Raw genomic sequence first — 26,590 nt, 5'->3', positions numbered from 1 at the left:
AAGGTTAATTACAAACTGACTTCAAGAACCCTTTGTTGGAAGCTTCTGTTTCAGTTTCTCCAAGATGAGTCCTTGAACTCCCTATTTGGGAATGCAGACACAGGCTGGCTTAGCAAAATTGCTTCCTCACTCTAGCAGACCCCAGATGTAGCAAACCTCTCAGATGGCTCCATGGAGCTGGAATTAACCAGAAACCACTTCAAACCACCCATAACCATCTAAAATGTGGTTTTGTTGCTTTTTCCATTTAGAACAAAGACCACCATCTTTTCAACATGTTGTCCTGGTTGCAAAAGTAAGAGGGTCTCAAGTTCTGGGACCCCAGTGGGAGACATACAATATTCCAGTGGCTACACCAATTAGGTCCGCTTGCCCCCGGCTTTGGGGAAGGTAAGTGGCCTATTACTTGGCAGATAATGCATACCACATGGCATTCCTTAGCCTCAAGGAAGCCTCAGAGGCCTCATATTTCTAGAGATAACTGGAATTGGCAGGGTGCAGAGCAGGCCTCCAGTACCAAGGCTGAGCCTCTTCCCCACCGTAAGCTCTACCAAAGAGCCATGGCCCCATCACAGCCTTTCCAGATTCAGTTCTCTCCAGCAGTGCTTGGAAACTTCCTTGCAGTAGGTGGACGTAGTACTGGTTTATGTCTACCTGACTACTTTCTGCTTCCTCTGCCCTCTTTAACTCCATGTGTCTCCACGTGGTCTCAACAGACTGTTATTATGGTGCCCAGACCCTGGGCATCATGGGTACATGCCCCAGACTGTGCCAGTCATAGTGCAGCTGTGTCCCTCTGTTTGGTTCAGGGATGGGCACGTAACCCACATTCCCAGGGATTCAAAGCTAGTGTGTAAAAATAGTCCTTCCCTCTTTTTGTTTTGTTTTGTTTTTTTCTTACATTTTTGTGCTATAGGGATATCAATTCAGCTTCTAAGAACCAACTGTCTGGCCTGATGGAATATTCCTGGCTGCAGCTGGATCACAAAATAAATAATAATGATGATAATAACAAAGACTAATTTAGTATTTACTGTGCCTAACACTATTTTCAGCACATTACACATATTACCTCACCGAATCCCCACAAGCCTCCTCCTCCTCCTCAGCACCCTTACCACCACCCACTCTATAAAGATGAATAAGTTGAGGCATGGAAAGGCTAAGCCACTTGCCCAAGGTCACAATAAGAAGTAAGATTCAAACCCAGGTGTCTGGCTTGAGAGTCTTTACTCTTAACCATTACCAGAGAGTGAGCAAGGGAAAGAGGAAGGGAGTGACATCAATTAAGCCCCTGGATCCAGCCATGCCTGAAGCTATGCCTGGATTTCTCAGGTAACAAGCCAATTCATTCTCTCTAAGCTGCTTTGTTTTGCTGTATCTTACAACCAAAGAGTCTTGCTTAATATACTTCTAACACGTTCTTCCTGGGTGGAAGATAGGCTAAAAGCATCTTAGTGTTTCCTATAGTCCGTTTAGCACAGTGCTCCTATAAACACAAAACCCCTTCCTGTGGTTCTATTAGTAATTTCGTTCTGCAGACTATGAAACTATGAGGCCCAAAGAAGTTAAGCTACTTGTCTAAAACTATAGAGCAAACAAGAGCAGATGTGCCAGAATCCACTCAGGTCCACCTGACTCATTGTCCATAATCCTCCTTCTAAATCTATAGTGTCATTATACTAATTTTAATGCATAGCCCAACTACTTTAAAAACTAACATAAAGGAGGCCGGGCGCGGTGGCTCACACCTGTAATCCCAGCACTTTGGGAGGCTGAGGCAGGTGGATCATGAGGTCAGGATATCGAGACCATCCTGACTAACTGAAACCTTGTCTCTACTAAAAATAAAAATAAAAATAAAAAAAATTAGCCAGGCGTGGTGGTCCCAGCTACTCGGGAGGCTGAGCCAGGAGAATGGCATGAACCCAGGAGGCAGAGCTTGTCGTGAGCCAAGATTGAGCCACTGCACTCCAGCCTGGGATACAGAGCGAGACTCTGTCTCAAAAAAAGAAAAAAGAAAAAGCTAACATAAAGGGCTGTAGTCGGAACACAGAAGCCAAGACAGTTAAAATTAGGCTTAAAAAATAACATCAGCACCCTAGCAGAAGGGAAAAATTTTAATTAAAAAATAAGACTAATATATGTATGATTCACATACAATGCAATTCAACCATTTAAAGTGGACAAGTCAATTATTTTTGTATATTCATGGCAGAATATACAACCATCACCAAAATCAATTTCAGAACATTTTCATCACCCTCCACAAAAGCACTGTGTGCCCGTTAGCAATAACTCTGTGTTTCTCTCCAAATCCCTCCCCAACCCTAAACTACCACTAGTCTACTTTCTGTCTCTACAGATTTGCCTGTTCTGGACATTTCATGTCGATAGAATCATGCAATATGTGAGCTGTGTGTCTGGATTCTTTTACTTAGAATGTTTTCAAGGTTCATCATGTTGTGGCATGTATCGGTACTTTGTTTCTTTTTATTCCCAACACTGGAATTTATATGATACATTACATTGAATGTATCCATTCATCAGTTGAGGGATATCTGGGTTGTTTTCACTTTTTGGCTATTATGAATAATTCTGCCATGAATATTTGTGTGCAAGTTTTCGTGTTTTTTATTCCTTGGTTATATACACAGAAATTTCTGGGTTCCTTGGTAAGTCTATGTTTAACATTTTGAGGAACTTCCAGACTATTTTCCAAAGTGGTTGCACCATTTTACATTCTCACCAGCAATGTATGATGGTTCCAGTTTCTCTATATCTTCAGCAACACTGTGTATTGTTATTATTATCTGTCTTTTGCATTTCCTGAACAGCTAATGAGGTTGAGCATCTTTTCATGTGCTTATTGGCCATTTGTATGTAATTTTTTACAGAATTGTCTGTTCGGGTCTTTGGTTCAATTTTTAATTGGAATGTCTTTTTGTTTTTTGTTTTTTTGAGACAGGGTCTCACTCTGTTGCCTAGCCTGGCCTAAAGTCATCCTCCCACCTCAGCCTCTCAAGTACCTGGGACTACAGGTGCACAACACTAATTAGATTGTCTGGCCCATCTAATTAGATTGTCTTTTTATTATTGAATTGTAAGAGTTCTTTAGATGTTCTATAAGCAAGTCCCTTATCATAAGCAAGTCCCTTATCATATGATTTGCAACTATTTTCTCCCATTTCGTGAGTTATCTTTTCAGTTTCTTGATTGTATCCTTTAAAACACAAATGTTTTACGTTTTAATGGAGTCCAATTTATCAATGTTTATTTAGTTGCTTTTGTTTTGGTACAATGTAAAAAACCCAATCTAAGGCCATGAAGATTTATCATTGTTTTCTTCTACGAGGTTTTTTTTGTTTATTTGTTTTTGTTTCCCCCCCCCCCCCCCCCCCCCCCCACTTTTTGACAGGATCTTCACTCTGTCACATAGGCTGGAGTTCAATGGTGTGATCACAGTTCACTGCAGCCTCAACTGCCTGGGCTTAAGTGATCCTCCCACCTCAGCCTCCCAAGTAGCTGGGACCACTGGTGTGCACCACCACACCTGGCTAATTTATTTATTTTTATTTTTTGTAGAGATGGGGCCTCCCTATGCTGCGCAGGCTGTTCTGAGAGTTTTATAGTTTTAGCTCTTACATTTAGGATCTCGATCCATTTTGAGTTAATATTTTATACCATGTGAAATAGAGATCTGTCTTTCTTCTTTTGCATGTGGATATTCAATTGTCCCAGCACCATTTGTGGAAAATATTATTCTTTCCCTATTGCACTGTTTTGGTAACCTCATGAAAAATCAGTTGACCATAAACGTGAGAATTTATTTCTGGACTCTCAATTCTATTCCATTGATCTATATGTCTATGTCAGTACCAAGACTGCCTTGTTTACTGTTGCTTTGCACTAAGTTTTCAAATCAGAAAGTGTGAGCCCCTTAATTTTCTTTTTGTTTTGTTTTTTTGTTTTTTTTTTTTTTTAAGAGTGTTTTGGCTATTCTGAGTCCCTTGTACTTTCTTATAACTATTGGGATCCGCTTGTCAATTTCTGTAAAGAAGGCAGTGAATAGGGGCTGTGTTAAGTCTGTAGAGCAATTCAGAGAAGTCCTGCCATGTTACCAATATTAAATCTTTTGGTTGGTGAACATGGGGTGTCTTTCTACTTATTTAGGTCTTTTAAAAATTTCTTTTAACAATGTTTTATAGGTTTCAAAGCATAGGTTTTGCACTTTTAAATTTTATTTTATTTTATATTTTAAGGGACACTCAACCTGAATTTATTTCATTTATAAAAATAATATGTATTATACATATATTTATAAAAATAACAATATATACATATAAGATCTGTATGCTGAAAACTACAAACACTGATGAAAGAAGTCAAAGACCTAAAGCAATGGAGAGACATACTATGCTCATGGGTCAGAAGATTCTACAGAGTAAAATTGTCAACATTCCCCAAATTGATGAATAGATTTAACACAATTCCAGCAGGATTTCTGTTTTTGCTGATGTAGACAAGTTAATTCTAAAATTTGTATGGAAAGGCAAAGACACTAGAATAATCAGAACAATTTTTGCAGAGAAGAGTAAAATTAGAGGAAGATAATCAAAATGATGTGGCATTGGTGAAGGGAACGATTCATGTATCAGATAGAGAGAGTAAGGAGTCCAAAAACAGACCCACACAAAGGAGGTTTTGCACTTCCTTGTTAAACTAATTATTAAGTATTTTGTTCTTTCTGATGCTATTGTAAAATGGAATTGTTTTCTTAATTTCATTTTCAGATTGTTCACTGCAAGTGTATAGAAATACAAGTGATTTTTGTATATTGGTCTTTTATCTTACAACCTTGCAGAACTTGTTCATTAGCTATAATAGGTATTTAGCAGACTGCTTAGGATATTCCATATACAAGATTGTGTCATCTGCAAATAGAGATAATTTTACTTCTTCCTTTCCATCTGTATGCCTTTAATGTCATTTTTTAACCTAATTCCTGGATTCCTCGCTAGGAGTCCCAGTACAATGCTGCACAGAAATGGCAAGAGCACTTCTTGTCTTATCTCTTTCCTGATCTCAGGGGAAAGCATTCAGTCTTTCATCCCTAAGTGGGATGCCAGCTGTAGGTTTCTCATAGGTGCCCTTTATCACATTAAGAAAGTTTCCTTCTAGTCCTTATTTGTTGAGTGTTTTTTTCAATCATTAAAGTGAATACTAGTTTTAAAAAGAGACTTTAGGACTTGCAGGCAAAGGTGGACCCTTGAACACAGGTCATTTTGTTCCCTCTTGGAACCACTTAAACTAGAGTAAAGGATTTATTTTTTTCTTTACCGAAAAACAAACAAACAAACAAACAAACAAAAACCACACAGGACTGGGAGAATGGAGAGGAGACAACGAGAAAATATTTTAAGCTGAAAATAGATGGGTAGGCAGGCACTACGTTGAGAAAGCTAAGCCAAGTTGTAAAATCCAAGAACCAATGGAATCCTCCAGAGCTTAGGAATTTGTTGCTCTTATAATTCCAGAAGTGGAGGTGAATTGTGGGGAGGACTAAATAAGGAGTAGGTTAAAGCTGTTAAAAGAGTAGATGGTTTCCCAGATCTGCTCCTTAGTCCTGGCCCTCACTCCAGGCTGCAGGACACTGTCCTCCCCAATCCACTCTAGGTGAGGCTTCGCCCTCTGGAGAGGGTGACACAGAGGTCCCCAGGGCAGGATGTGCGACTTTACATAATGAAGACTGAGACTCCAGACTGCTGTCTAGGCAGAAGACTGGAAGGGCTGACTAGGCCAAGGGGGAAGACCTAAAGACTTTTATATTTGGGTTTCCCCCAAACAGAGCCAACCACATCCCTCTAAGTTTAATGCCCTCTGCTCTTGGGTTGGTGTTTTCACCTTTATTGTCCTCCACACTTCTTTCTTTTCTTTTTCTTTTTTTGAGACAGTGTCTCATTCTGTGGCCCAGGCTGGAGGGCAGTGGTGCCATCAGAGCTCACTGCAGCCTTGACCTCCCAGGCTAAAGCAATCCTCTCACCTCAACTTTCTGAGTAGCTGGGACTATCAGCATGCACCACCACACCCAACTAATTTTTAAATTTTTTGTAGAACAAGCTCTCACTATGTTGCCCAGACTAGTCTCGAACTCCTAGCCTCAAGCAATCCTCCCACTTTCACCTCCCAAAGTGCTGGGATTACAGGCATGAGCCACTGTGCCCGGCTCTCCTTCACTGTTAAATAGGAAATTTAGGAGATTTAGACACACCTGAGAAAATCCTCTAACAGGACAGACATGAAACAAGGAACTTGACAACAGAGACTAGTCTGGGAAAAGAAAGCTTTGAATATATGCATCATTAATTTTCTCAGAGAAATGAAAGAATATATTGCAGGCATGAAATAAGAAGAGGATGTAACAGGGCCGGGAGCGGTGGCTCACCCCTGTAATCCCAGCACTTTGGGAGGCCAAGGCGGGTGGATCACTTGAGGTCAGGAGATCGAGACCAGCCTGGCCAATATGGTAAAACTCCATCTCTAATTTAAAAAAAAAAAAACAAAGAGAGAAAGAGAGAGAGAGAAGTAGAGGTGACCAAAAGGATATGTACAAATGAATGGCTCTTGGAAATTTGAAACATGATGGAAGAAATGAAGAACTTAATAGTAAGAACTAGAGGCAACAATGGAGTATATTAGTTTGTTAGGGCTGCCATAACACATGTGAAAAGAGAAACTTTAGGTAAATTAAATTTAATGGAGTTTAATTGCATAAAGAACAATTTGACAATTGGGCAGCTCCTTGAACCAGAACATGTTCAGAGAGACTCTGGGGCTGCCACATGGTAGGGTAATATTTATGGAGAGAAAAAGGAAAGTGAGGTACAGGAAATGGAAGTGAGGCACAGAAACAGCTGAACTGGCTACACCTGGGTGTTTGCCTTATTTGAACATGGTTTGAACAGCTGGCAGCCTGTGATTGGCCAAAACTCTGTGATTGGTACAAGAGTAGGTTACAGTCTGTTTCCACATCCAGTTGGGTTACCGTTCACTGTGTACAGAGAAACCTCTAGGTTGAACTTGAAATATGTAAGGAGGCAGCTTTGGGCTAATGTAGAGGCTAAGCTTAATACAAGGCACCACAAATGCGTGGTTTAAACAACAGAAATGTATCATCTCACTTTTCTGAAGCCCAGAAGTGAAAATCGGCAGTGTTGGTTCCTCCTGGGGCTATGAGAGCCCATCTGTGCCCTGCCCCTCTCTTAGTTCCTGGTGGGTTGCTGGCACTCTTGGGCATTCACTGGCTTGTAGATTTATTGCCAGATCTGTCTTTATATGGTGTTCTCCCTGTGTGTGTGTTTGTCTCTATATCCAAATTTTCCCTTTGTATAAGGATACAGTCATATTGGATTAGGGACCTGCCCTAATAATGATCTCATCTTAACCTGATCATCTGCAAAGACCCTATTTTCAAATAAGGTCACATTCACAGGCAATGGGGGTTAGGACTTCAACATCTTCTGGAGAGGCACAATGCAACCCCCGCATAACATGAGGAATTCCCCTTCCAAGAAGAACAAAAGCATAAAGAGATACGCAAGACAACACAAGACAGAAATTGCAAGAAAATTAGAGAAGATCCAATACCTGAATAGCTGGAGGTCTAGGAAGAAAACAGAAAAAAAATGAAGAGAAGAAAGTCATTAGTGAAATATTTCAAGGAAATTTCCCAACACTGAAGGACTGAAAGGGCCCATTGGGCATTTGGCACAGTGGTGAAAAGAGACCCACACCAAAGAGCATAGTCACGAAACCTCAGTATACTGAAGACGCAGAGAAGATTCTTTAAGTTTCCAGAGAGAAACTTAAAGAATCAGGAATCAGAGGGCTTTGATTTTCTCATCAGTGTCACCAGCTGTGAGGAAGGAAAACCACTTCCTCCTGGGAGATTATGCCAGTCAAGCTATCAGTCAAACGTAAAGGAAGAATAAAGACATTATTAATCTTGAAAGGTCTCAAAGAATGTACCTCCCACACACACATCCTTTCTCAGGAAGCTACTGCACGATGAGCTCCACCAAAATGAGGGAGTAAGCAAAGAAGGAGAAAGACAAAGCCTGCAGGAATTAGGATATACAACACTGAAGAGAAGGAAGGGAGTCCCAGGATGACCATCAAGGAGATCCCGCTGTGAGAGCAGGGCCCCCCAGCCTGGATGGAGCAGGTCAGGAGGCTCTGCTCTGAGAGACATGTCTCCAAAAGCTGAAACTGCTATAATACCTGAAGCCTGTGAATCTGCTGAGAAGAAATGAGACTACTGGATGAATGTGCTAGGAGTCTCCACCATGGCCCACCTCTTTCTGCCTTTCTTTGGCCGGCAGCCTTCAGGAGGCTGTCTCTGTGGATTGAAACTCCTGGCTCCCTCACCTGGGTTCTGATTGAGTTTGGCTAATGGGAGGCACTGGGAAGACATGGGAGCAGAAGAAAAGAGAGAGGCCAAGTGTATTCCACGCCTCTCCCTGACTGCTTTGATGCTACCTGGTAAGGTTTGGATTTGTGTCCCCACCCAAATCTCATGTCAAATTGCAATCTCGAATGTTGGAGGAGGGGCCTAATGGGAGGTAACTGGATCGTCGGGGTGGACATCCCCCTTGCTATTCTTGTGACAGTGTGTGAGTTCTTATGAGAACTGGTTGTTTAAAGGTGTGTAGCACCTCCTCCTTCATTCTCTTCCTCCTGCTCCGCCATGGTGAGATGTGCCTCCTTCCTCTTCACCTTCCGCCATGATTGTAAGTTTCCTGAGGTCTCCCCAGTCATGCTTCCTGTACAGCATGCAGAACTGAGAGCCAATTAAAACTCTTTTCCTTATAAATTACCCAATCTCAGGTAGGTCCTTACAGCAGTATGGGAGCAGACTGATAAACCACCATTTCAGCAGTGACTATGTCATCCCTCCCCAAACACAGCTCCTACAGGCTTCCCCTCCACAGCTCAATCTCCTAAGCTCCAGGAACAATATTTCCTTCCCTTGCCCTTCAGGCCTGGCACTGTCAACAGCATCCTACTGTTGCTGAAGTCCTGGGGTGCCTCTCCATCCTCATCCACACCTCTCTCAACAGCCCCTTCATTTATAAACCCTTGGATTAAAACATCTGTGTGAAATGCTACATCCAACCAGGACTCCAACTCACCCTGCCCATGTTTGTGGTAGAATTGATGATAAAGAAACAAACAAAAAAAATCATAAACTCTAGGAAAACAAAAAATTGTGTAGGAAAGGTTTTACCTTAATATCATAGTTTTACCATAAAACACCACTGTGATGATGCACATTAATAAAGCCAAAACAATAGAAATAGTGAATATTGATTTAGCCAAATACAGTATAATAATATTGCGAGTTGGGCAGGGAGTGAGAGAAAAGTCTGCTTACATGGGATGAGGATGGGCAGAAGGAATAAGGGCTAAAATCTCATCTTCCATAGTGGAAAGTCAAGAGAAAACACTTAAGATGGAAAACACAGCAAGGAGCTCTAGGCATGATTCTTAAGAGATGTGGAAAGAAGTACCAAAGAAATAATGATACACAACAGAAAATGTTTCCTCTGAAGAAGGGGAGAAGGGAAGAGGGTAGGGCTGAGGATTGGGGCTGCTATTTTCCTTTTTCTTTCTTTCTTTTGTTTTGAGACAGGGTCTCGCTGTTACCCAGGCTGGAGTACAGTGGCACAATCTCAGCTCACTTCAGCCTCTACCCCCTGGGCTCAAATGATCCTCCCACCTCAGCCTCCCGAGTAGCTGGGACTACATGTGCACTGCACCATGCGTGACTAATTTTTAAATTTTTTTTGCAGAGATGGGGGTCCCACGATGTTGTTCAGGCTCGGTTCAAGCAGTATTCCCACCTCAGCCTCCCAAAGTATTGAGATTACAGGTGTGAGCCACTGCACCCGGCATGTTTTTCTTAATGTATTGCGATGCTTGGGCTGTCATAACAAAATACCAAAGACTAGGTGGCTTAAACAACAGACATTTATTTCTCACTGTTCTGGAGGCTGATCGTCTAAGATCAACGTGCCAGCAGGGCTGGTCCCTCCTGAGGCCTCTCTCCCTGGCTTTCAGATCATTGACTTTGTGCTGTGTCCTCACATGGCCATTCCTCTGTGTCTCTTCCTCTTCTTACAAGGACGCCAGTCCTATTAGGTTAGGGCCCTGCCCTTGTAACTTCATTTAACCTTGATCACTTCTTTAAAGGCTCTGTCTCCAAATACAGGGTTAGGGCCTCAACATATGAATTTGGTGGTGGTAGCTGGGGTGGCAAGGACACAATCCAATCCATTACACTTAGCATGCTGTGTAGATCTAGGAAATTCCCTAAATTATGAGTATGTTAAGCAAGGTACATCCAGGGAGCATGAACTATGTGTTAAAATCATCCTGATATAAAGGCCAGTACTGGGGGCATAAAGAGGCAGGCCCCAAGTTTGGTTAATTGCAGACATTTGTTAAACACACCCATTTTACTAGTCTTCTCTTTTGCCCATCACAAAGACTCCCAGAGTCCAAGTGCCTCTACCTGGTTTTGCTTTTCTTCCAATTTTAACAATGTGGCAAGAATGGAAAACCAGGTTTTTCTGTTGAGCGTGTCTCCTTGGCTGCAGAGGGTTGAGTAGAGTGAAATTGAGGAAGCTGGGTTCAGTTTAATTCCTGCTCGTTTTTGATCAATTTCTGTTTGTTTTCTTGTATCCCAATAAAATCGTGTGGTAGATCGATTAATGCTCAGAACGTGTGTTTCCTCTCCCTCTGGCACCCTCCTCGTGGGATGATTATACATCCCAGTCTTCTGTGGTCAGGAGTGATCATGTACTTCTTAGACTAGTAAAATGTGAGCAAAAGTGATGCGTGTCACCTCTAAACAGAGGTTGAAGAGCCAGTGTATGGTTTGCTATCCCTCTGCCTCAAGGTTGACAATAATATCCCAGAGAGAGGCTGCTCCATCAGCCTGGGTTCCAGAGTAATGCACAGATACACTGGTATGTGTGAGAAACAAGCCTTTATTGTTAGCCTTGGAGATTTGAGGTCATTTGTTACAGTAGCAAAACACAGCCTCAGCTGATTGATTCTGGTGGGCATATCTTCCATTCGAAGCAGCCCAACAGTGCCCCATTAACTTATGTGACCCTCACATTCTCTGCATTATACAGATTCTTTTTCAAGGAAGAAGCCATTTAGCAGAAGAGAAGTGAGAGCCATACCAAGATGATCTGGATCCTTTTTAGCTCGCAGTAGCACTTCCACTTAAGACCATGGAAGCATTCTAGACTCTAATAAAAATTATAAACCTGGTCAGGCACGGTGGCTCACGTCTGTAATTCCAGCACTGGGAGGCCAAGGCAGGCAGATCACTTGAAGTCAGAAGTGTGAGACCAGCCTGGCCAACATGGTGAAACCCCGTCTCCACTAAAAATACAAAAATTAGCAAGGCATGGGGGCAGGCATCTGTAATCCCAGTTACTTGGGAGGCTGAGGCAGGAGAATCGTTTGAACCCAGGAGGCAGAGGTCACACCATTGCACTCCAGCCTGGGCAACAGAGAGAGACTCTGTCTTTAAAAAAAAAAATTACAAACCCTGCCTCCAATAAAAATGCACATTTGCCATCACACACACACACACACACACACACACATATTTTTGTGAAAATTTTCAAGAAGGAACTTGTGTCACAGACCCTCTGAGGCCATTCATGAATCCTTCATTTAAGACCTAACTTCAGTCTCATCTTCAAAAACTCCCAGCAGTGGAGACTAACTCGGCTAGCTGAAACCTAACTTAGCACTTAAGACAGTTTCCGCTAGAAGACAGGGACTCTATTATTCAGCTCTGGATCAATATGGTAATTAGTACAAAGCAGGCAGTCAAGAAATACATATTGGATTAAACACAGCAGCCCTATGAAAAAAGGTATTAATATGACCTGGTTGTATAGGAAAAATCCTCAAGGTCATCTAGTTATTAAGTGACAGGTGGATTTGGACCCCAAATCCACTAACCTTAAACCCTTGCATTGTCCATAGTTCCAAGCTACTCAAACCCAGGGCTACAGGAGGCTTCAGGAGAAATGTGGCCTATTTTTTCTGGGGGAAGGGGAGCATCAGTTTTACTAGAAATTTTGAAAATCAGTTAATACCAACTTCATCTACATATAACAGAAAGAAAACTCAAAAGTAATAGTGGCTTAAATAAAAGAAAAGTTAGTTTATGTCATCTGTAGGAGGTCAAATGCTAGAGAAGGCCAACCTGGAACAGCAACTTCGTGGTTCACCTGGGATCCAGGCTTCTGTCGTTCAGCTCTTGCCATACTTAATATGTGGCTTCCATCCTTAATGTTCCCCTTATGGTCTAAGATCACTGATAGAGTTCCAGGCATCACATTCAAGTTCCAAGCTGGAAAGCTAGAGGATGCTTGTCTCTCCACTTCCACTCCCATCATTTGAGAACACTTCCCAGAAGAGACACATGGCACTTCAGCTTGCTTCGCATTGGCTAGAAATGGTCACATGGCCATGCTTAGCTACAAGGGAGGCTGGGAACTGCTGTCTTCATCCCAGAAGGCAATCAGCCCGGCTAATCACTGGGATTCCATTATGAAAAAGGAAGGGAAGAAAAGACCAGGCATGGTAGCTCACACCTGTAATCCCAGCACTTTGGGAGTCCGAGGCAGGGGGATTGCCTCAGGTCAGGGGTTTGAGACTGGCCTGGCCAACGTGGTGAAACCCCATCTCTACTAAAAATACAAAAATTAGCCGGGCGTGGTGGCAGGCACCTGTAATCCCAGCTACTCAGGAGGCTGAGGCAGGAGAATTGCTTGAACCTGGGAGGCGGAAGTTGCAGTGAGCTGAGATCATGTCATTGCACTCCAGCCTGGGTGACAAGAGCTAGACTTCGTCTCAAAAAGAAAAAAAAAAAAGAAAGAAAGGGAAGAAAGGAGATTGAGAAGCAATTTAAATTCTCTACCATGTAGTAATTGAGAGATGTCATTGCTTTTATATTCACTACAAGCCCTTCTCGTCAGACAAACCTGCTTTTCAGTGTGGCTGTGCACTAAGAGAAAAGCAGCCAAGCAGAGGCATACAAAACTCAGGGAATAAAATGTTACACCTTTCAAAGCGACAGTGGAAGGCTGACTGCCATCTTGGCTCCCCTCCTCCCGAAGGGCCTGCTGCTGCTTAGGATACAAACTCCCAGCAGGATGGGTGGCCCTGGAATGGGAGCACCTGTTCCCCAAGAGGACGGTGAGGTAGGACAGGGAGGAGCTGGAGAAGGGGGTGAGGGTATTGACTAGGTCACTGTCTTGCAACTGTGTCCTTTGATCCAAATAGCAGCAGAGGCTGGGCGCGGTGGCTCATGCCTGTAATCGCAGCATTTTGGGAGGCCGAGGCAGGTAGATCACCTGAGGTCAGGAGTTCGAGACCAGCTTGGCCAACATGGTGAAACCCTGTCTCTACTAAAAATACAAAAAATTAGCCGGGCGTGATGGCTCACAGCTGTAATCCCAGCTACTCGGGAGGCTGAGGCAGGAGAATCATTTGAAGCCGGAGGTAGAGGTTGCAGTAAGCCAAGATCGTACCATTGCACTCCAACCTAGGCAACAAGAACGAAACTCTGTCTCAAAAACAAAACACAAGAAAAACGACAGCAGAGTCAATGCTGGTCTTCCATTGGCTTTTTGGGGTGCTAGGATGATTGATTTTCATGCTTTTGAGAGGCCTTTAGGAGTATGTGTGAGAGACAGCCGCTGGCTCGATCTGCCAACTGCCAGAGACTAGCAAATGCACATGGAATCTGGAACAAACAAACAAAAACACCTGCTCATGGGAGGGCCTGGGAACTCATACTTTGTCAAATACATACCTCCCCCTCCTTCCAACCCTCCCCAAACTAGGCACTCTGTGGGGTGAGAGGTAGAAAGGTAGCAGGCTTTTTCAAACTTTCCAGCCAAAGTGCCATCAGGGCAGAAGAATATACTAAGAACAGGAAATTTCTGAGTTCTTCCCTTTTGTTCTTAGAATACATGTTGAATTTGCATTTCACCAAACTCCATAATTTGGGTAGTGAGATCATCTGCTGAGCTCCTGCTGCGTGCCAGGTGGTGTGCCACCTTCCCTCTCTCCCCCTGGGGAGGGCCAGCCTTTTCCAGGAAGGCAAGCGTAGGCACTGATGAGGGAATTACCCTGGCTCAGGCAGAGTAAGTCCAAGGCTGGGCTCGCCAAGTCCCAACACACCTTCTGGCAGCAGAGTCTATTAAGCAAAATCTTCAGATGTCTGGGTCGCGGGGCAGCCGGGGATTTTCGAAAGCACTGAAGTGAATGGTCACGTCAAGAGGCTGCCAGCCTCTCACCTGCTGTCAGGAAGAAAGGCTTCTGGTGTCCAGGGAGTCAAGAACGACTCACTTAAGCAGGAGTGTGACTAAGATGAGAGCGGATTCAAGAGCGCTACTGACAGCCAGAGTACACTGTTAGATCTCTCCCAGAAAATGATGGACGAGAAACCCACAAGGCGGGGAGTGCGGCTCCCTGCCACGGTGCTGGGCCGGGCCATGCTGTTGGCGTGCAGATGCTCCGGGAGCATTTTCCGGTCTGCAGTTACGATGCCAGAACCTTCCCTCTTCTGCAGTTGGGATTGCATTTGATGGCTCTGAATGGTCCTATCTGTAACCACTAGGCACCTGAACTGAACGTGAAATGAGCTGTCACTTTGCAAAGCTACAGTGGTTCCCAATGTGGCCCCTACGGTGGGAAATAGCAGGTTGCAGGACATCGGAGTTAGTACCCAAGTGGAGGAGGGAACTGTCATTTTCTGGGCATCTACCAGGAGCCAGGACCTCATCAGCTCACTAAATCCTTACACCTGTCTTACCGTTCTACAGAGAAAGAAATGAAGGTTCATAGAGGTTTAATGATGCGCTCAAGGTCACAGATGCAATTTGTACCCAGTATGTCTTACCTGCAAGTCCCTCGCTCTGTTCACTTAAGCTTTCACCCAAGCTGTATAAGTTGGTGGAAGGTAGGTCAAATTTTTTAAAGTTTTTAAAACACCATAGTAAAGAAAGTTAAATGGGTCTCTTTCCTGCAGCACTTCTCAGAGCCTTTGATACGCTAATGATCACTGTGAAACTTCAAGAAGGCATCTATGTCAAACAGTCATTGCCAAACACATTTGGCCAAAGCTAGGCATCTGGCCTACTTGATGTTTCAAGGAACACGCTTTGGGGCAAGCTGTGCATTCAGTCTCTTGAAAACTAAAAGCCAGGGCTCTACATTAGACAGCCTTGATTCAAACCTTGACTCCCCCACTCACTAGCTGGGTAACCTTCCTGTGCCCAAGCATCCTCATTTGTAAAGCAGGGAGTTAGGATTCCTGCCTTCCACAATTATTTATTGAGTTCTTACTGAGTCTCCAGACATGGAGGGCCGTATCAGTGCTTACCTCACAGAACGTGACTAAGATGGTATTGCAGAGGTTAGCACACTTTTTCTAGAAAGGGCCAGAGTGTAAATATTTTAGGCTCTGGGCCACACAGTCTCTGTTGCAATGACTCCACTCTGCTGTCGTGGTGGGGAAAACAGCCAGTCATAGACAATACATAAATGAATAATTGTGCTGTGTTCCAATAAAACTTTATTTACAGACACTAAAATTTGAATTTCATATAATTTTCACATCACAATTATTCTTCAAAAATCATTTAATAATCATTAAGATTATTTATTTTATTTATTTTTTGAGATGGAGTCTCGCTCTGCTTCCAGGCTGGAGTGCAATGGCATGATCTTGGCTCACTGCAACGTCTGCCTCCTGGGTTCAACTGATTCGCCTGCCTCTGCCTCCTGAGTAGTTGGGATTACAGGTGCACGCCACCATGCCCAGCTAATTTTTTGTTTTTTTAGTAGGGATGGGGTTTCACCATGTTGGCCAGGCTGGTCTTGAACTCCTGACCTCAAGAGATCCACCTGTCTCAGCCTCCCAAAGTGTTGACATTACAGGTATGAACCACTGCATCCAGCCTAAATTATTATTCTTTAAATATTTTTTTCAACCATTAAAAAAATGTAAAAGTAATTCTTAGCTTGAGGGCTGTGCAAAGACAGGTATTGGGATGGATTAGGCCCATGGGCTGTAGTTGCCAACCCCTGCTATATTCAATAGAGTCACTGTGAAGATTAAACGTGTTTACATAAGGCATTAAAACAGTAGCAATAAAATGTGCCATTCTTTCTATTTCAGTAAGTTTTGCAATGATGATACCAATCCATGTTGCATAGAACTAATGAATAACTGACCAGGCATGGTGGCTCACGCCTGTAATCCCAGCACTTTGGGAGGCTGAGGCGGGAGGATCACTTGAGGTCAGGAGTTTGAGACCAGCCTGCCCAACATGGTGAAACCCTGTCTCTACTAAATCCAAAAAATTAGCTGGGTGTGGTGGCACATACCTTTAATCCCAGCCACTCGGAGGGCTGAGGCAGGAGAATCCCTTGCATCCCAGAGGTGGAGGTTGCACTGAGCCAAGATTGCACCATGGCACTCCAGCCTGGGCAGCAAGAGCAAAACTCCATCACACAAAAAAAGAAAAACAAAAAAGCAAAAAACAAACCACTAATGAATAACTGTCAGAGGGCTGGGAACATAAACAAAGGTTGTAGAGTGAACTGTTGTTCCCACCACTTCTACTCACGTGTGTCTCCATTTCCAGTTCACTCAGTCTCAACTGGGCCTAAGCTCCCACTCGGGATTTATCAACCTCTGCAGAAGAGGGGTGAGCCCAGCCGGGGTGTTGGCATTCCTGCCTCTGCTCAGCAGCCCACCAAAGTGGTCCCCATCTTGCCGGCCAGCACAGGCCACATGCGACACCACGACACGACACGATTAACAGCATTAACAGCGCCGGAGGCCGCCGATTGTTCTAAGATGGATGGAAGCCACTTGTAATTCTCCCTCTTATTCCCCTATTTGTTTGCTGCCTTCGTGTGCATTGTCAGGATGATTTCTACAAGCAGGAGTTGCTTGAAACTTCACAGTATAATTTATTAGAGGTTTTTGCCTCTTGGGAATGCCTTGAATTCACACATTTTCTAGATTGCTCTAATTCCAACCAATAAGATAACTTTATTGGAGACTTCTCCAAACGGGTACAAATTCCTTTTAATGTGAAGAGGCAATGAATACAATTTATAAATCTGCCTGGCTCCCAGACACCGAGCGCTCCTCATTCTGAGGCTGCTGTGATGGTTGAATTACTCAGGCTGGAAAAAATGATTCTCATCTAGAATTCACTCCATGAGTGTATTTGTGGCAGATCTAGGGGTCTGTAGCTCAAACTTCTCTGTGCAAAAAGCCTGCGGCATTTATGCACCAATGAGAAAAAATCCCATTCTCAAGAAGATATACATGTATGTACGTACACATTTATTTATGCACAACCCAGGAATTAATGCTTAGTAAGCTTCTACTGTGTGATCACGGCAGGTACCATGCATGTCTCTACTTCTCCCATCAACTTTCAACTTTTACCTTTTCAATAACAACAGGACAGTAAACGTCACTTTTTAAAAATCGAATGTTTAATGATGAAAGGTCGTATCCATTACAACACTGTTTGTAGACATAGAAACATCAAGCAGGTGTCAGAAATCCCACTGGACTTTATTTACATGCAGGCTTTAACCAACTTTGCTCTTTTAGTACAGGAAAATTCATGAATTAAAACTTGAAAACACAATAAATCACAAAACAAATTCTCTTCGTTTCCGATGTCATCAGTGAAGCATCAGAGCGAAAGTTCAGAAAAAGTTTTTGCTCCCCGTTATTAAAAACATGGTAACACACAACCCACCTCTGGGGGCACTGCGCCATGATTCCTTGCAGCAGAGAACACAGCAGGAGCGCATACACCTCTAATCCCTATTTGAGAACTGAGGGAAATGGCCCAGTCGGCTGACTTGCCCAAGGACACCCAGGCAGTCAGAGGTAGGAGTCTCGCCTAGTTCTGTGGTTTCCAGGAATCATATCCGTGTGATGTTCTACTCTGCTATTTGAGAGTCCCGGGTTGACAGAACCAGTGGGACAACTTGGGCAAGTAGCTCCTGGTCTGGCCTGTAGGGTAAGACACTGGCAGGCCTTCAGGTCTGGGGTTCAGGGCTGCATTTAAAGTTACAGTGCTCAATACTGGCCTCCCTAAGAATCCCCTGGTCTGTCCCTGTTTTCAACAGGAAGTTGAACTCTTTGAAGAGTTGGGTGCTGGATATTTAGTTTTCTTCCTTCCTGACTCCTCCAAGCCTTTCAGCTGGCCTTCTTGGATTCATGCAGTTCCACAACTGAAGCGTTCATTAAAAACTGCCTTGAAGGGTTTCCCAGTTCTTTGGGGTGGGTTCCGTCCAGGGAAGGACTGGCAAATGGGTTGCACTTCAGGAAGACGTGCTAACAATGAGCTCTAATGAGGATTCTGAGTCTGGATTCAGCTGGAAAGAAGTGCTGTGACTGATTAGTGATGTCTGGCACAAGCTGGAGGTGGGTAGGGGGACAGTTGGGGTCAGTGTCACTTACTCCAGGTCTAGGTCAAGAGCACGTGTAGAAATGGGCCAATTTCAGCCTGTGCTCTCCCCTCCACAAATTCTTCCCTGTTATAACCAGCACTGCACTGATGCACAATTGGGACTGTATCAATGCTTAGGGACTGGATGTCTTGTAGTGAGCCCCCATCCAGCCTTGTAGTTAATGCCTGGAGAGAGGCACTATCAGGCAGAACATCACACCTGCATATCTACCTTCACTCCCCAGGCTTCCAGACACATCCTAGGATCCCGTCTCGGAAAATCAGAGCCTCCTGCCGTATCTAGTTGTCTACGTCCATTATACTTTCCTGACAGAAGCCCTAAAGACAGGCCGTGGGCTTCCTTCATTGGTTAGCAAACAACTTTCTCAGGAGTTTTGATCCTAACACAAAGATTGCTCTAACCTTCCTTGCTATGGTTTGAAGGTTAGGAGTGGCCTTCCAGAACCGCTGGGAGGTCAGGGGCGTGGACGTCCCTTACGTTCTCTTCACTGCCCAAGGTGGAGTCTGGCTGGTTTCCATTTCCACATTGCATGGCTATGAAATCAGAGAGCACAAGCCTGGGCCCTTGCTAGCTGAAGTCGCCACTCCACCCTTGATCAAGAATAATTGAGCAAGAGCTGCTTCCATGATCCTGTCACACTCTAGCCATGGGATTTCTCAATACGGGGTCTGGGCACTTGGTGTTAACACTAGAGTTTGGCTGAGGACTAGAGAAAACCTTTTTGCCTCCGTTTCCGTCCACACAACTGGTAAGAAATGACTCTTCCTTGTGCCTCCCCTGTAAAGGCCAAGTGCTTGCTTTGGCCCACACCTAGTAAGGGAGACAATTCCCATCCTCCTCCAAAGGGTGGTACCAGTGCCACCAGCAGTGGGGGCCCTCACAGAGAACAACTCAGGCACAAAAGCAAGCAGAGGGGCATGGGGTTAGCAGATTGCACGTCTGTATCCAAAATGGCCTATGGGAAACATCAGAGACCCCATCCAATCCCTGTCCTTCAACCCTTCCAGATCCTTTCCAAGACTTTTGAGGGGCCAAACTTGGGTCATGTTCAGTACTAAAAAATGAGGACGAAGAACAGAACTTGCTGTATTATCAAAACAGACCCATTTTCAGCTCAACATCCTGCGCTATCTACACTCTTTTCCTTCCAGCGCTAGTTCAGGTGCAGACCCAGGACAAAATAATCGGGGATGGATCTTGACGTGTTTTAAGCGGTTTCTTAATTCTTTGGAAGGTTACAGACTGGTGTGCCTCAGCACCTGCAGCAGCAGGCAGGAGTCTCCCTAGCATGGGGCAGTAAGTGAGCTTGTGTGGCTTTTAGGTTAGTAACACTCTTTATTCACATCTCTGAGACAGAGTTGACCTAAACTCCAGTTGGCCAGAGACAGGGGTTGTCTTCTGAGGATTTTCAGTCCTCAATTAGCAATTTTTAGCATTATCTCCATTTTCTTTCCTTAAATCCCATTTCCTCATTGCGATTTATCTCAAAGGTTACACTTAGGAGGCAGTCCATTTTCTTCCAAATTTTGGTGATTCTTTTGCTCAATTATGTCTTCTTTTGCATCGTTGAGGCATGTACTTAAGCACCCAGCTACTTCAGCTTCTGATAAACAAGTTCTAAAATACAAAGTGAGCTCCCTATTCACATTGGAAATATTCCACAGGTTAAAAATTATTATTCTAAAGGCTAAAATCTATACACACAAAAATAGAGATTTCCAATGTAAATTTTACTATTTTATTTGTGAAAAAACTACAAGCAGAATTCATAAATAGACATTTCTATTTAAAGCAGGAAAATGATAAAGTGGCTTCTAATAACATAGTCGTGCACATGCCAGTAACAGGAATATATTAACATCTTTTATTTGCTAGACAAAGAGCAGTGTCCAATATAAATTTCCCCCAAAACATTTAAGACCTGTGAATTTTTGACCAGTTCACAAAACCACCAACTGACACTTTAGCATGAAGAAAAAAAACAAACCTAACAGACTGTCAGCTCTAAAGACATTACAGAGCAGAAACTTCCAAAAGCGTTATACAAGCTGTCTTTCTGGGCAAATGAAAAATATAGCTCGTATAATACATTAACAAAAATTCACAAGATAAGATTGTTTTGACATACTTAACAAGCATTCTCTATTTGTCTCCAACAAACAAAGCTAAGGAAATAATGTAACCATCTTTACACAGTAAATTAAGGTTACAAGTCATACACAAGAACAGAACTGCTTGCGCATTAAAAACTGTTCAGCTCCATTGTCATACTCTAAATGTTGGCTCTTAAACCATTTTCGGTTACATACAAGCAAAGGTTATTATATATTCAGCAATTAATAAATTTTCAATAATTTAAGATACGGTAGCTTAAAAAAGTAGACTGAGAATGGTCTTGATAAGGCAGGTGAAACATCTTAGTGGAACTAAACTCACAGAAGCTTCTGCCAATGTTTTTAAATATCCAGATTGAAACTGAAAGGTTTTGATTAGAATATTGTGTGGGTGTCAAGATGTCTTTTTTTTTAACTGCATGACTCAAGCAGAGCAAAGTCAGGTAAGCTCTGTGTGCGTGCACACGCACCAGTGTAAAAGATTGCGTGGTATTAAAACAAATGGAAACTTGCAAGCATAACACTGTGCTTTTTGTTTAACCTGCTTTCTGTGCCACTGAATACCAAGTATTTCTGGTCCTCTTTTAATATATATCTTTATAATCTACACTAGTGTTTTTATGCGCTGCCTACTAATTGTAGGGCAAACTGCAGACACAGGAAGTTACAGGAATTCCATTTCCAGAATACATGCCTGAGGGATGTCATCAATTTCCAAAATTAAGAGTCTATAAAGTACCTACTACCTCACTACCCAACAGAATACACCACAGCAACTAAAGGGCTGGCCCTATAACATCTGATTGCTTAGATAACTCCCACTGTTAGCTGTGGTTTCTATGAAGATGGTAATTTCATGCCACTTGTTCTAAAGCAATCCTCCCCTTCCTTCACTCCTCCCCATTCTTTATCACGGAGGCAAAACTGAAAAACCAAAACATTGGCATGAATGAATTAGCAGCCTATGAGTAGCTGGTTAATCAGCTTTTTCCACTAATCTATGGGGTCCAATCACTTTACATGAAACTAGTTTTTGAAAAAGTACACAGTGTGTCTGAACAAAGTGCATACCAACACTTATTGGTTCAAAAAGCAGTGCAACCTACAGGAGTTTGGTGGCATTTTTTTTTTTTTAAAAAGTTAAAAACAGCAATTCCTTAAACCTCTGGAAAATAAATATGGCTGACTAATTTACCCTCCCTGAGACCCTTAATAAAAGGAATATTAAAACTTTAGAAGGAATGTCTTTGCAATATCCCACTAATATTAAAATGTGGATTGAAAATTCATAGTCAAATCACTATGTATTATATATTCTGATGCCTACATAAAGCATCTGATTTCCTTTGGTTCATTAATAAATACCTTAAAAATGTATTTAAAAAGATAAGAGTAGCTTGCATCCCAGACACAAGCATTATTTTAAAAACGGGGGAACATTGTCCATGCATTTGAGAATAGGACCACAGCAACAAATGGCACTGCTTTATAATCTATACCTTTGAGAAAAGAATTTAAATTATGGTACATTAGTGACTACAGAATAGTTTTAATGTAAATGTGAAAGGAACCTTTCCTGTTGGCTACTCAATTCAAGCTGTTAATTTTTTTATTTGTTGCCTCCACAGACAGAAATTACTTCTATTATTAAGCAAACCAGGTTTTTAACACCAAAATGTGGTGCTTCATTACAAATTAGGCTGCCCTCCTGAGTCCCTAAACGTCAAATAAAGAGAGGTAACCTCAAATTCTCATGCTTGAAATGTCTCTGAAGTACTACAAACTCTGTATCTAAATGTAAAAGTCAAATAGAAGAGAGACCCCACATCCAAACAACAGTAAAACAAAAATTTAAAAAATTATTTTAATAAGGAGAGGTGGAATTGTATTAGTGGTCTTTGATTACTATTATTATTATTTTTTTGCAAGACAGTAAAAAGAGTGAAGAGAATGAAATAGAACAGTTTATTCAAGCTATCTTTACGTCCAGGAAGAAAAAAGATTACATGCTGCTCGCAGTAAGTACGAGCTTTCCCTGCAACTCTGGCTGCAGGCGCGCAAGCCGTTCACCACTGGAGTTCCTACCACAGCAGGAGATTGAGAAACGTCTCCAAACACTGAAAAGCTCCATGTCAGGACTAGATGTGTGGTTGATAACCTCTTGTTCAGTAAAACAAATCATAGTAGGTTCTGAGAAGGAAAAACAAAGAATGCTCACAACTGAATCGGTAGAGTGAAGGTTTATGAGACGAAGGGACATGAGGCAAACAAATTTTAATTACAGAAACCACCACTGCAATGTCATGTAGAAAGCAGAAACAAGGGACAGCTTCCTGTATGGACCAAAAATACAGTTTATAGACTGCTTCAATCCTAAAACTAAAACAATTTCTAGATCTACCTCAGACATGAGTAGAGGTCTGGAAAATGGAGGATGGAATTCGAGTTACAGAACACCATATTTTCATGAGTGCTTATGTAAGAACAGCAAATGATAACATGTAACCATAATTTACACGAATACTTGGCATTCTGGAGCTAGTTTAGTTACTTCTGAATGATCAAAGCCCTCCCCAACTAAACCACTTGTGATTTGTCAGTTATTCCATTGCAAATGCAGGCTATCTGGAGCAGTCTTTAAATTTGAGATCACATTGTTTAAAAAATATATATTTTTATATCGTCCAGTATTCTTTAGACAGATGAGAGAGTCAAGTTCCCACATGGATTGGAACATACTTCATGTAAGACTGATTTTAGTTAAATTTCAGCACTTTCATAGAAGGGACTGTCCCAGATCGGTAACTGTTCAATGTTGTATTCACTTCACAGTGTATCAAGCACCAGCGTTGCCATGGATTGGTTTCAAATAACCCTTTATATATAATTTTATATTTATATATATATAGTTATATCAAAACTGATAGTACATAGTATAACTGGAAGAAAGAACTAAACTTAAAAGGATATGCTGAAAGGATGGAGTTTGTGAACACAATAAATAAAAGTTCCCTCCCCCTCCCAACCCTCCCCCCGCAACAAAACAAAAACAAAAAACCAGTTGTAATGTACATGGAAAATTGTGCACAGCAGATTTTTTTTTTTTTTTTTTATAAAAAGTAGATTCAGGAGCACATCCAATTATAAATGATTGTTAGGAAAATCATATAAAACAATGGAATACATAAAAGTGTCAAGAGTAATCGTCAGGGTGCGAAATTCCTTGGTGGCCAGATGCCCATGGCAAGCAGAAATTATCCTGGCAGCATCACTAAGAGGTCGATGTCCACAGAAGATTCTCCAGGGATGCAAGCAGCATGGGCAGGTGGAGGATTTGAATTTCATACCCTGATTCATAGTTTTCACAATTCCATGTGCAATTTCAGAAAGATTCATCATTGACTGCTGACATGTCGCCCTTTGGCGTGGAGGAACGGGAGGAGCCCTTGTCTGTGCTCTCGGACCCCGAGCTGCTCTGGTTCTGCTGTTCTGACCCTGCACTGGAGGTCACTGTGGATGAGGATGTCGATGAGGAGCGAGTCTTTTCCTTAAAGTCTGTGATAATGACGGTGACGTTGCCCACAGTTACTGCCAACTGCTGTGCAGTGCTCCTGTCCACGTTTTTCAGCCGGGGCCTAGAAGCAACACCACAGGGGAAGAGCCAATTAAATAAGTTATGGATCAAAAACAGCTTCTGGCAGAATGTCATCAATACACACAAGACTTCAAGACACTGTGGCAATGAATCTGAACTGCCTACCGCACATGCCAAAGCCGACTACAAAGTGTGCTGCTCAGCTTTAGCAATAATCAATCCAACAAGCACAGACAGCAAAGTTTGAGACCACTGTAAAACTACTACAAATCCAAGGCACAAAACCACCCCAGGTTCATGATTACGATTAAGTAAATCAGAGCGGTAATTTAGTATGTCATTCTAGCTTTCGAGTACCTTGAGGTGTGATTTGTTTCGCTGGTCTTTGTTGTAGCATTTGCAGACTGTATGCTGTTTGCTTCACTAGGAGGATCTTTCAGAATGTCAGACTTTGGTCTAAATGAGGGAGATACAAAACAAACAAACAAAAAACAAGCATTTAGAAGACATCTTGAATTCACTTGCAAAGTAATATCCTGTACTTTGTTAACCAGAAACTTACTTGGTTTTCTTGTTGGTATTTTTCTTGGTAACACTAGGACTAATTTCCTTGTCTTTCTCAGGTTTCTCTTTGTCCTGCTTTTCAACTTTCTCCTTCTTCTCTTTTTTAGGGGGTGGTGGGGTGGCATACTGCTGTGCCACTTGCTGTGCCACCAGCTGAGAATTGATCCGAGGTTTTCTAAAATGTTCAAAAAATATATATCACTATTTGCTTTATAATTTTTTTTTTAACATTTTTATCTGGTCTCACAATTCCTTGGGTATTTTATTACTGATATCTGCCAATTCAAAACTAAATTATATGGTACGTGTTATTTCTGCATGATTTTGTATGGATTTAGTATGGATACTAAACTTTTCCTTTTTCAAAGGAAATGATACATTCACAAGTGATAACACTAACATACACATCCCTGTGCAGTAAAATAGTCTTTGAGCCAATAAAACATGGCAGTGTTTCTAAGAGTGCTGAGAACACTACTTCTTTCAAGGCGTCAAGATTATACTGACTGACAGCTTTCAAATACTCCTGCTGCAGAGGGTTAATCTCATTTTATTAAATGGACACGAGTAATCCCTTGAAAAGAGAATGAAATTAGAAGTGTGACATTCACTCCTCAATCTAATTATTCCAACTTGTTCTGCTCCCCTGCAGCTCTGTGATTGGCACAGACAACATATATAGAGCAATAAAGGTAACTATAGCTCATACTAGCTCCCAAGGGAGTGAAGACTGAAAGTCACTGTAAAAAAAATCTTACACAAGTGACACATTCATTGTGCCACAAACCATTATGTCTGTGCCAATCTCCAACTGACACTGGCTCTTAGCACTATTGTTCACAAATTCTAAGAGATGCCAAACACTTTCACAATGCATGACCATTCACAGCCCTAAATGAGACAGGGAGAGAGGAATGCCTATGCTTTATTTCTACATAATATTAATTCTCCAAGACATTCCCATCTAGATAGATACTTACAATATAATAAACTTTCCAAGTTTAAGATGGAAAACAAATATAGAAATGGTTCATTAACAAAGTAAAACAACTGGCTGCCACAATGTAACAGTCTCCTTTAGATCCAATAGCTCCCTCTCCAATTCCCCAGGATGGAGAAATGGACTGGAGAAAAATAACTGGACAGACCAAGTCTGACTCATCAATGGGAGAGTCAGTGGTGGAGGATTAGAAAACAAAAACCTAAAAACAAAACCCAAAACAAAGCTGCTGCATTCTTACCTAACGCTGTTATTCTTTGTTTTGAGGTGGAGTCTCACTCTGTTGCCCAGGCTGGAGTGCAGTGGCACGATCTTGGCTCACTAAAACCTCCACCTTCCAGGTTCGAGTGCTTCTCCTGACTCAGCCTCCTGAGTAGCTTGGTTGGAATACACGTGCCTGCCACTATGCCTGGCTAATTTTTGTATTTTTAGTAAAGACGGGGTTTCACCAAACTGTTGGCCAGGCTGGTCTCGAACTCCTGATCCACCCGATTCCGCCTCCCAAAGTGCTGGGGTAATACAGGTGTGAACCACTACGCCTGGCCAATTTTGCTATTCTTTACCAGGAAACAAAATGAGAGCCACTAGGTACATGACATGCTGGCTCCCTAAGCCATAAGTGTGGTGACTGGAGCACCTTTTGGGCAGTGGCTATGATATAGCTGACAGGGGCCACAGGAGAGGTGGGGACAGATGCTCATGCCA

At 42.5% G+C, this 26,590-nt stretch overlaps 1 protein-coding gene across 1 annotated transcript in view; it reads right to left on the bottom strand.

Annotated features, from left to right (window-relative positions):
* Positions 1-20,336: 20,336 nt before the first annotated feature.
* The window catches only part of RYBP (RING1 and YY1 binding protein), a 69,927-nt gene continuing 63,673 nt past the window's right edge, over positions 20,337-26,590 (bottom strand). Inside the window, exons 3-5 of the mRNA XM_007984997.3 lie at positions 24,884-25,060; positions 24,679-24,777; positions 20,337-24,361 (exon numbers count right to left, since the gene is read on the bottom strand). Of these exons, the coding sequence (XP_007983188.1) occupies positions 24,109-24,361; positions 24,679-24,777; positions 24,884-25,060 (529 nt within the window). The 3' untranslated portion in view covers positions 20,337-24,108. The remainder of the gene's footprint in view (positions 24,362-24,678; positions 24,778-24,883; positions 25,061-26,590) is intronic.

This window comes from Chlorocebus sabaeus, chromosome 22, assembly GCF_047675955.1.
Source record: "Chlorocebus sabaeus isolate Y175 chromosome 22, mChlSab1.0.hap1, whole genome shotgun sequence".
NCBI classification, from domain to species: Eukaryota; Metazoa; Chordata; class Mammalia; order Primates; family Cercopithecidae; genus Chlorocebus; species Chlorocebus sabaeus.
This window is presented reverse-complemented; position numbering and strand designations above follow the sequence as displayed.